We start from the raw sequence: 12050 nt of genomic DNA, 5'->3' as shown, positions 1-12050 counted from the left end.
AAATATAGGGTACAAAAGATTAAATAAAATTACAGTCAAATTTGGCACGGAATAAAAGCCAACACAATACAAATTTGTAAATCACAACTTTACACCCAACATCTCTAAATCATACATATATTACTCTTATACCAAAAACTAAGAGTCCTAAGAGAGTAACTGAATTTAGACCTATTGCCTTATGTAATGTTCTTTATAAATTGATCTCTAAAGTGTTAGCTAACCAGTTGAAAAGTATTTTACCTATTGTTATCTCAAAATCCCAAAGTGCTTTTCAATTCAACAAAGCCATCTTAGATAATATACTGGTAGCTTTTGAAACTTTACACCATATGAAGAATAAGAAGACGGGAAAGGAAAGCTACATGGCAATGAAATTGGATATGAGTAAGGCATATGGCAGAGTTGAATGGATCTTTCTTGAAAGTTTGATGTTAAAAATGGGCTTCAATGTTAGATGGACAGGGGCAATATTATACCGACTAGATCAATCTCGTATTCAATCCTTGTGAATGGTGAGCCAAGGGGCAATATTATACCGACTAGAGGGATAAGGCAAGGAGATCCTCTATCTCCCTATCTCTTTTTGCTTGTGTCTGTGGGGCTGAATGGTTTACTAGAACAAGCCATTGCTCGTGGTGATCTAAAGAGTTTCTCTTTTTGTAAGAATGGCCCTCAAGTTTCACACCTTTTCTTCGCCGATGACAGCCTAATCTTTTGTAGGGCGAGAATGGGAGATGTCCAAGCAATCCATGGGATCCTATCACAATATGAACTTGCTTTTGCCCAACAAGTGAACCGTATGAAGACAAACTTGTTCTTTGGCAAATCTGTTTCAGAAGATACAAAAAATTCTCTTAAAGGTTTTTTGGGTGTTCCGAAAATAAAAGAATATGAGAAATATTTAAGTCTTCCTACGGTGGTGGGGAGAAACAAAAAAGAGAGCCTAACTTTTATTAAGGAGAGAATTTGGGGTAAACTTCAAAGGGTGGAAGGAAAAGCTCCTATCTCAAGCAGGAAGAGAAGTTTTATTGAAAGCAATTGTACAAGCCATTCCAACTTTTGCTATGAGTTGTTTTAGACTACCCGTAGGTCTTTGACATGACATTGAAGTGATGATTAAAAACAATTTTTGGGGGCAATGTGGTGATAGAAGGAAGATTCATTGGAAGAAGTGGGAGACACTATGTTTGCCAAAATGTAAAGGGGGGCTTGGCTTCAAGGAATTGAAAATTTTTAATGAAGCGACCCGAACCACAGGCTTGTAAATCATTAGGTATTAAAATACCCACATTGCAGCATTTTCAATGCCAACACTCCTCCATAACTTTATGAGATCCACTTCTAATAAAGCCCATAAAGCCTGAATAAACCCTAAAGAGAAACCATTGTATTTCTTATTTTATTATTAGTAAGATCTTCCCTAGATTGAACATAGAACACCGCTTCTTCAATCTCTTCTTTAGATAAAGGGGCTGAACATTTTCTCTTATTTTGAAGGACAAGCACGAAAAAGTCACCCAAAACGGTCTAAGGCGCCAATCCAATTTATATAACTTCTTGAAAGACTCGATGAATTGATTCTCCATACCCTCACCAGCATTACTACAAATTCCCGATCGATAGGAATTATATTAAGGAGCTTGGAATGCCATCTAGCAATCAAAGTACGATAGAGAAAAGCGATATTTTGACTAACTTCTGTTAAACCAAGATATTCTTGACCTTTGCTTTCATTAGCTTTCTTCCTGGGACAATAAGTTTAGCCATTCCTATCTCAAATGAGTCCGGTAGCAAGAACACAAGACAGGACCAATTTAGATCTATATAAATCCTATATAGATCTAAATTGATCAGCCAACCAAGTTTGGAGATTACTACATGATAAAGAGTCCCGATTTTATCATGTGTTTAAGGAGAAATTCTTCCTATCAGGGGATGTCTTTGATGCAAAAATAAAATTGGGCTCTTATGCATGGCGAAGTGTTCTTAGTGCACGAAAGGTTATTGCAGAGGGAGCTAAGTGGAGAATTGGTAATGGTTGTCGAACTCGGATTTACCATGATAATTGGCTGTCTGTGAGCGTCGGGGTAGAATAATTTCTCCACGCACTGACCTACCTGATGATGTTGTGGTGGTCTAGCTCTTAGATGTGAACATGGGTTGGTGGGATGTGATGCGGGTAGACAGATGTTTCCTTCCTTTTGAGGCTGCAAAAATAAAGTCTCTACCAGTTTGTATGACTCCCCAGGAAGATATCTTGATATGGCCAAAATCAAAGGAAGGGGTGTATACAGTTAAATCGGGGTATCAACTCCTCTGTGAGATGGAAGACAGGGATGGCATCCGTCATAAATTCTTTCTGTTTCTCCAAAACTTTCATTCCATGTGGCTTGGTGGGATAGCCATATATCATCTATAATGTCTTCTGTTCTGATAAATGCTGTAGAAATTAAAACTTTAAATTGATACATCCATTTGTCATGGGTGCTGTTTATAGCTTTATGGGTTAGTATATTTTGTTGGACTTCAAAAGGTAAAAGTTATAATGGCAAGTCTCGTTTTTTTGCTGAATCTTAGGGTGGAGCTTTGAAAAGCTTGTTCCTATAAGATAGTTTTTTAGAGACTGGGGTTCTGTCTTTGTGGAGCTTGAATCCCCATCCTCCTTGCCAGGGAGTTAACTACCAAGTGCTTCAATAAATGCACTGGTGCTAACAAGACGTAATTTCAAAGCCTTAAGGGTCTTTTGGAATAAGTATTTCTGTTTAAGGGAGAAGGCTGCTTGTAAATTATCAAGAAGTAATTTAATATGAAAATGAAGGTATGTAAATTCTCCGTTCTGAAAAGTGAGATCAGTACAAAGCACTTCTTGTAGTATTTCACTTTTTTCACCACATGAATACATTGCTTCTGCCAGCAACGTATCCTGAAGGGATATTGTCTCAATTGAGATGCCTTCATGCTTATCTGAAATCTTCGTTGAAGCCTTTCAGATTTCATTAGGTTGCACCACTGGTGCTTTGCCCTTTCTTTTCCAGTCTGCCTTGGAAGGTCTTTTATCCATATTAGTCTGCAATTGACTTTCGATAAAAGGATTAGTTGCTATGTCATCATTTTGAAAATTAACATCTTTTTGTACTATTTCTTCAAAATTCTTTTTGAAGACTTCTTGTAAAATTCCTTTAAAAAGGTTTTCAAGAAAATCACTTTTGAAATCTAAAGTAATTTTTTTTATATAAAATATCTTTATCAATACTGCTATAATTCTGCTGGGTAATAGTATAAGAGTCATGGTCAATGTTGTAATGACTTAAATGGATAAAATTTGTCCCGGGGCGGCCTGATGCATTTGGGGGACTAAGGCGAAAATTGGTTATCTTGTTTTAGATGCAAAATTACTACTAATTAACTTAAACTATGTAGAATTTTTTCCCTTTTTTACAAATTTTATAGATAGAAAAAATTTGACAAAATTTTTCATACTTGTTGATTTGGTAAATTGATAGTGGTAAGTAAAAGAGTGGTGTTAGTGGTAGAGTTAGATGAGAACTATTAAAAGTTTGTTAACTAAACTCTTATTATTATTCATTTTTGTTTTTTAGAAGTGCAAAATTCACAATTTTTTTTAAACAAATTCTAGGTTTTAAGTTGCTTTTTATTTTCTATTTGAAAATATCATTATAATTATTTTTTTGCCATCAATAACAAGCTGTAACAATTTGCTACTTAGCATTAGTTGTAAAAGTGTTGTGAAAAATATTATGGACGTTGCATTTTTCTCTATTTTTTTATTTGTTTTTCATCTAGTAAAAAAAATATTATTTTGTTTATTGATTTTAAATAACCCTGTAGGGACACGTTCCGCGACGAACCGCAGTAGAGTTGGGTTCGCACGTGAATGGGCCCAAACAATATCATTTGTAGAGAGTGGATTCGAAAGGCTAGGCCTTAGTTATCTAGTGGTGGTTCTGGTGGTGTTCATATGTGATTTAAGCGTTTTCACCCTTGGGGCCTTTCTTCTGGAGGTAGACTGGGAGTCTTTCTTTTTTGGCCAGTTGTCCCAGCCCCCCTTCTACATTACTTACTTTTTCTTTTATACTAATCTGCATTCACTTTCCTTCGTCCACGTGTAGGGTCAACATTTCCAAGGCTGATACTTGTCCTGTCAGTCCTAACCCAAAGTTGTTGGGAGTGGTTAATAAAGTTAAAGGATAAGGCTCTGTTAGGCGCAGAGATATGCATGGGGAAGATGGTAAAGGCAGCCTTTCCTAGATATTTTAGATTTCCCTCCAAGCATGTACCTTTACCGTTTTGCCCCTCTTCTTGGTGGATCTTTGGGCCAGCCGAGGACTGCACTGTCCTCGGCTGCTTCTCCGGGCCAATTGGGCCTTATTATTCTTGAGCTCGGGCCATGACCTTTTTCGGCTTATGCCTTTGAACTCTCCACCAGCAAATGGGCCTGGCCCATCAATTATTGGACCCCACAAACCCTATTATTTAAAATTTGGGGACTTTTTTTTTACTTGGGGCCTTAGGCAACCACATCTCTTACTCTATCATTCAGCCGGCCCTGAATTTGTCACGGTTCTGTCTATTATATATATATATATATATATCTATTTTTGCAGGATGTGTCAAATAATGTTACTTCATCAATTCTTTCATTTTTGTTAATAACTGTTTCTGTCAGGGGAAAATATGTTAGGGATTTGTAATTGACTCTATTGGTTAGATTTAATGGATTATTTCTATACTCATTCAGGAAATTACCACAATTAGTACTTTCTTTAATTCTAAATAAAGCGGATTCTAGCAATAGTTGAGAAACTTCTTTTATTAAAACATCTTTTATGTAAGTGTTTTGAGGTTACTGTAAAGGTGTAAATATATCATTTACTATATTCTGAAGTCTACTTGGTATATTTATCAAACTAAAGGATGTCAATTCATTCATAAATCATAAAGGGCACTGTAAAAGTGGTGCATTTATTATTTTCATTAAATTATTTCTTATAAAGTACTTGTATATATGTCGGTTCCTATGCCCCATGCCCAAGGGCAGTGGGAAGATTATAACAAATTTATGTCTCTATATTCTGTTTAAATTTCTTTATGTCATCTTCTATCAACTGATTAGCACTAGCAGGCGTATTAGAGCCATGGATGGTAGAACGTAGGGTATATGATAGATATATTGCCAGCTATTAGTTGCGTGGATAGCTAGTTGAATACCTATAAGGGCTCATTAAATGTAGATAGGTCGTGCGTAGCTGGTCGAACATTAAATGTAGGTAGTTGGGTTTGCATTATCATTAGTTGCCCCTGTGGTAACTGGTACGTTTCTTCATTGGGTTTGCAGTATCATTAGTTGCCCTGTGGACTGGTACGTTTCTTCACCGACATTGTACTAAGGAAAGTAACTGCAACATACAGCACTCCTTAAGAGAAGAAACTTAAAAAATTAATACATTTTTTTAAGAGAGTTTTCACCGATTTCTTTCTAATTATAATTCTTTATTATTATTATTAAATTAAGATATTAATCAATTTTTAATTAATTTTATTTATTTTTTAATAATTTAAATAAATAAAAAAAACCATAGTCAGGTCAGGTATTTTTCTTTGGGCCTGGATATTAAGAGAGAATTTGACATCGTATTTTAAATAATAATTTTTAATATTTAAATAATATTATACATATTTTTACATATTTTACAAAGTTAAAGAAATGACCACCTCACCGGGACCACCTTATCTTATTGCAATAATCGATAAAAATCCGTACTTTTTGATTCGTTATGGTTTTGGTATAGGCAGCTAACTGTTTATGTAGCACTAGAACCCCATTACTACTGTTCAGCTTAATTGCCTCTCATTTTAAAGCTGTTTGTTGTTAGTCATCAATCTCAGAATGTGTTGAGAGAACTAGTGTAGTGAGAAATCAGAGAATAAAGAACGAAGAAGAGAGAAGGCAGGAAGTTGAAGTACATGATGATGATGAACTCCAACAAAAGTGAGTCTCGAGAAAGCACAGAATTAGAAGAAGCAGGAGGAAGATATCATGATGAAGGCAACGGCTTGAAAAGCAATAATGAGATTGAGCTGACCAGAATTCGACTTATGAGATCCTTTGTGGAAACCCAGGATCCCTCCTCCAAGGTGCCATAATCTTCTTTAATTCCTAGCTATGTCGTTTCTTTAATTTTGCATGTGTTTTGTTTTTACAGTTTTATTTTCATGCAAAATTTATATTTCAACTTATTGGTAAGAAGATTTATACTCTCAAAATGCAATGACAAGGATAATACTCCTAGTCCTAGGCGCTGTCCATAATTAAAACTGCTATACCAATATTGATTACATATTCTCAACACAATGGCCTGGATCGATGATGGATCAGCTAGAACGTCAGCCACTCTACTAATTGCTCTCCAGCGACTGCACGGCCGGGCCAGGCTAGCCGTATAACATAACGAGTAATGCTATTGCTACGTTGGCTTTAGCATTTTCCATAATATAATCTTTCTTGCGAGAGATAATTTCAACCTATAATATCCTCTTTATCATTACATCTAAATACCAATTGATTTTTTTTTTTTAACAAGAAATTTAACTAGTTGAGTTAATTGAAATCTACCATAATATAAATTATTTGTGCTTCTTTTTAGGCATGACTCCTGTCCCCTGACCGTAGGTGTGATTGTGTGAAGACTCTAAGCAAATTTGATCTTTACTTTTAACACCAATTAGTTAACGGATATCCTAATCGTATTAATTTAGGAAATATTTTAAGATACATTTTATGGAAAAAAGGAAAAAAAATTGATTTTTTTTTTTACTATTTTTTATATTTCCCATAAAAATAATATCTAAACATTCCTAAAATTGTCTATTAACAAATGCCCTAAAAGTATCCATTAAAAGCACCCATTATTTAATTAGAATCTCCATCCATAATAATGGCCCTTACAAAAAGAGGTCTTAGGCAAAGTGAGTCCAAGAATTAGCCAATCTCAATACATGTGAGACCTTTAATAAAGAAAAGGATGCAAAACTACTTCCCCATAAGTGAGGCAATAGACTAATGTGGCACCGAAGTGGAGCAACAGAGCACATTAAAGATCCATTTGAGAACAGAAACTTTTTGTTGAAAGTGTTAAAAAAGAAAAAAGAAAAAAGGAGGAGGTTAAAAGCTAGTTGAATAATATAATAACACTCATAAATAGTACTAAAAAGTGCAACGGAACCCATGAATAGTACTTGTAGGGGTAAGGGGCCAAAATCATATATTGGGATTTAGGCTTCACCCAGGACAATTGACAAATCCGAGGAGAGGTAAATAGTTGTTAAGGGATCCCTAGTTAATGTCTCATAAGCAGGGAATGAAAGGAAGATGAAGCTCAGGAGCATACTCTATCAATTAGAGGGACCCTCCATAAGGCTTTGGCGATAGGAATGTGCCTCGTAAACATACGAGAAAGAAGGAAACACAAAATATCTAAGGAAAAGCTACTACCACCGCATTAAATGCATTGCAGCTACTTTTCTGGCCGCATTTATGTGAAGAAGACCTCTGAACAATGCTGCCTTAGCTATCACAACTCACAGAAGGCTGAAAGGGGTGTCTGATGGGACGGACACTCGAGTAGAAACTCAGATGATCAACAAGTGTAGGATTAAGATGGCTCAAAATGGGCTATATAATGTTAGAGACCCTCCATGAGAGGGGGATCAGAAAGGAGAGAAAAAAAATAGTATAGCAATCTGAACCATTTTCATATTCTAGAGCGATCATTATATACAAATTTAACCTCCTCGGACTGAATGTTTATTGATATCAGCATCTTTTATTTGTGTTTGATCGCCATGCAATTCAATACTAGCCGTTGTCCAACTCATTAAGACCTAGTTCTTTAACCCATTCTCTACAAATTCATTGTATTGGGCTCATTGGACCGAGACTCCATACAATTTGGGCTTGGGCTCAAATTGAGACTATGCAATTAACGCAATCTGTGGGAAGAACTTGTGCCTCAACGAGTGCAACGGTTAAACATGATGGGATCAAGTCCACACCAAGCAGGTCCACACCAAACAGAGCCTACAGGTTCTCAACGGCAGGACAATTTTCTTAACCTTGAACGGGAAAGAGATCGGGACAAACATCGAGAGGGTAGTGTACGTACTACCCATACAAGCAGAAGTCATTCTAGGGTGAGAAGTCATGTATCCCAAAAGCAGGACGATAACAAAGCCCTACCGCAGGAGATTGACAACTTAAAAAAGAAACTACGTCGTGTGCAACGAAAGCGTTCCCCTTCCAGTTCAGATACTGGTGATGAAGGAGACGACAATTATAGGTAAAGGTTAAGAACTCCACCAAGTGAGACATTTTCTTATGAGGAAGAGCACCACCATAAACGCAGACACAAGATAGAAAGGGCTAAGCTCCCTCGGCGATTCCATCAACCTACTTTCACTATGTACAACGGTTGAACGGACCCAGTAGAGCACGTAAGCCAGTTTAACCAAAGGATGACCATCTATTCCAAAGACGAGACTTTGATGTGCAAAGTATTTCCGTCCAGCTTAGGACCAGTGGCGATGAGATGGTTTGATGGCCTCAGGCCAAATTCCGTAGGTTCCTTTAAGCAGTTGACTCAAGCCTTTGGCTCTCGCTTCATCACGAGTAACAGGGTTTCTCGGCCCTTGGATTTTCTACTGTCTTTGTCCATGCGAGAAGTGGAGACCCTGAAAGCCTACTCAAATAGGTACTGGGAGATGTACAATGAGATAGAGGGTAACTATGACGACGTCGCCATCAGCACTTTCAAGAGCGGCCTCCCAACTAAGCATGGTTTAAGAAAATCCCTAACAAGAAAGCCTGTCACCAGCCTGCACCAACTCATGGACCAGATCGATAAGTATGAAAAGGTTGAAGAAGACCAGCAGTTAGAAAAAGGTAAAGAGAAGGTTGTCCCTCAGGAGAGGAGGGACTTCAAGTCGGACCGATTTAACAACAACAACCGACCGAGGAGAGACTTTGTAGGGCAATCCGGATCTACCGACGCGCAGACAGTTAATGCTGTGTTCCGAGATCCGATACATCAGGTTTTGGAGAAAATCAAGAACGAGTCATTCTTCAAATGGTCAAATAAGATGGCAGGAGACCCCATGAAGCGCAACCAAAACCTGTATTGCCAATACCACCAAGAACCGGGGCACACCACCCAAGACTGCAGGAACTTGAGAAACCACTTGAACCAGCTGGTCCGAGAGGGAAAATTAAAGCATCTCCTACATCATTCTAATGGTCAACAAGGACAGGCGAATCCTGAATCCCGAAGAGATACCTCCTTAAGACCTCCTATAGGCACGATAAATGCTATTCTTGCTGCTCTGGGAAAGACCGGCTCTTGTCCTTCCAGAGTAATGTCCGTGGCCCGGCTTTCCACCGAGGATGACGATCGAGAGTCCAAAAAGGCCAAGAAGGAAGCCTCACCAGTGTTGGGCTTCTCAGACGAAGATAAGATAGGAACCATCCAACCCCATAACGATGATCTAGTAGTCACACTCAGGATTGGAGGATATGATGTGAAAAGAGTGTTGGTAGATCAGGACAGTGCTGTGGAAATAATGTACCCCGACCTATACAAGGGGCTGAACTTAAAACCCAAGGACCTAACGGCGTACAATTCCCTTCTGGTAAGTTTCGAGGGAATTACTGTTACTCCAAGGGGCCAGATTAGACTGCCCATACAAACCGGTTTGGACGTGGTGGATGTGGATTTCATTGTAATTGACGCTTATTTACCCTACATAGCAATTATGGCTAGACCTTGCTTCATGCTCTAAGGGCTGTCTCTTCTACCCTGCACTAAAAGGTGAAGTACCTGTCGGAGGGCCAAGTTAAAGAGATTGTGGGGAATCAGACCATGGCCAGACAGTGCATGGTGGTTGCCATCTCACGCCAACCCAATGCTGAGCCCTCAGCCTTTACTGGAAGGGGCTTATAGCAATCAGCCACCCCGACATTGCCCGGTAATGAATCAACCGAGGAGGCAAAATGCGAAGATCTAGAAAAGGTAGCTGTTGGCGTTGATCCAGAAAAGTTCTTTCAAGTCGGCTCAGAACTACCTCCCCAAGAGAAAGAAGAGCTAATTGGTTTTCTCAGAGAAAACATGGACGTGTTTGCGTGGGACGCCTACGAGGCCCTAGGGGTTGATCCGAGCTTCATCTGCCACCACCTAAATGGTAACCCATCCGTTACTCCCAAAAAGCAACCACCTCGGCGCTTGTCGAAAGAGCATGCTAACGCTGTTAAGGACGAGGTGATGAAGCTTAAAAAAGCAGGGGCTATCAAGGAAGTTTTTTACCCCGAGTGGTTGGCCAATACTGTAGTGGTAAAGAAAAAGAGCGGACAATGGCGAGTTTGTGTAGACTTCACGGATCTGAATAAAGCCTGCCCAAAAGATCCGTTCCCTATGCCTTGGATAGATCAGTTGGTAAACGCGACTACGGGCCATCCTCGGATGAGCTTCTTGGATGTCTTTCAAGGATATCATCAAATATCACTGGCCGCAGACGACCAAGAAAAGACAGCTTTTGTCACTTCCATTGGAAACTCCCATTACAAGGTGATGCCTTTTGGTTTGAAAAACGCAGGGTCCACCTACCAGAGAATGATGACCAAAATGTTTGAGTCGCAGCTAGGTAAGAGCATTGAAGTCTATATAGATGACATGGTGGTAAAGAGTAAGGTGGTGTCCGAGCACGTGAAAGACCTCGAGGACATTTTTGAAATTCTGAGGAGACACAAGCTGCGTCTCAATGCGTCCAAATGTTCATTTGGGGTAAGATCAGGAAAATTCTTGGACTACATTGTGACCCACAGGGGGATCGAGGTCAGTCCCGATCAAATCAGAGCTGTCAACAGCTTACAGCCACTTCGGAATCCCAAGGAGGTCCAAAAATTTACCAGCATGATTGCTGCCTTAAACCGTTTTATTTCTCGGTCAGCAAACAGGTGCAGACCCTTCTTCCTCTTGATGAATAAATGGAAGGGATTTGAGTGGACCTAGGAATGTGCTTTGGCCTTCCAGCAACTTAAAGAATATTTATCTCAGCCACCCATCATGTCCAGTTCCGAGGTCGATGAAGTCTTGTTCGCCTACATCGCTGTGACCCTTCATGCAGTAAGCCTAATGCTAATATGAGTGGACAACGGTGTACAATGACCAGTATATTACGTGATCAAATCATTACATGAAGCTGAGATCCGCTAATTACCCCTAGAAAAGGCCATCCTAGCGGTGGTTCAAGCTACACGAAAGCTTCCCCATTACTTCCAGGCACACACAGTTATCGTTCTAACCCAGCTACCGCTCAGGTCCATACTTCGGAGTACTGATTATACAGAGAGAATTGCTAAGTGGGGTACGATTCTAGGGGCTTTTGACATCAAGTACATGCCTCGTACCTCTGTCAAGGGCTAAGTCCTCGCAAATCTGGTGGTTAAATTCACTGAACCCTCTTTAGAAGAAGAAGCAGGGACGCAAGACATGGATGAAAAATCAGTTGACGCAATCTCTCTGCAAGGGCCCACATGTTGGAGAGTATATGTTGTTGGCGTGGCAAACCAAAGGGGCTCTAGAGTGGGGCTAGTCCTGATTTCCCCTGAAAGGATTACCATCAAAAAATCACTAAGACTAGACTTCTCGGCCACGAATAATGAGGCTGAATACGAAGCCTTATTGGAGGGGATGTCCATGGTTCAGAAACTGGGCGGAAAAGCAATAAACATGTTCTCGGACTCAAGACTGGTCATTGGCCAAGTAAATGGGGAGTTAGAAGTAAAAGACGAAAGAATGCAAGAATACTTAGACCAAGCTAAATGCCTACAATCACGTTTCAATTTTTTTAGCTTACTGCATATCCCTAGAAGTGGAAACACACATACCAACTCCTTGGCCACGCTTGCCACCTCCTCGGCTCAAAGTTTTCCCCAGGTTATTCTTGTGGAAGATTTATACAAACCCTCAGTGACGAAG

The 12050-nt window shown here is 39.3% G+C and overlaps 1 protein-coding gene across 3 annotated transcripts in view; it reads left to right on the top strand.

Annotated features, from left to right (window-relative positions):
- Nucleotides 1–5764: 5764 nt before the first annotated feature.
- LOC126703015 (uncharacterized) overlaps nucleotides 5765–12050 on the top strand; it is a 48438-nt gene continuing 42152 nt past the window's right edge. The window contains exon 1 of one of the 3 annotated variants that reach the window (XM_050401907.1): nucleotides 5765–6159. In XM_050401907.1, the coding sequence (XP_050257864.1) occupies nucleotides 5989–6159 (171 nt within the window). In that variant the 5' untranslated portion in view covers nucleotides 5765–5988. The remainder of the gene's footprint in view (nucleotides 6160–12050) is intronic. The other 2 variants (XM_050401906.1, XM_050401904.1) reach the window with 2 other exon arrangements.

Source organism: Quercus robur, chromosome 10 (genome assembly GCF_932294415.1).
Source record: "Quercus robur chromosome 10, dhQueRobu3.1, whole genome shotgun sequence".
NCBI classification, from domain to species: Eukaryota; Viridiplantae; Streptophyta; class Magnoliopsida; order Fagales; family Fagaceae; genus Quercus; species Quercus robur.
Note: the sequence above shows the minus strand (reverse complement) of the source record. Positions and strands in the feature narration are given on the sequence as shown.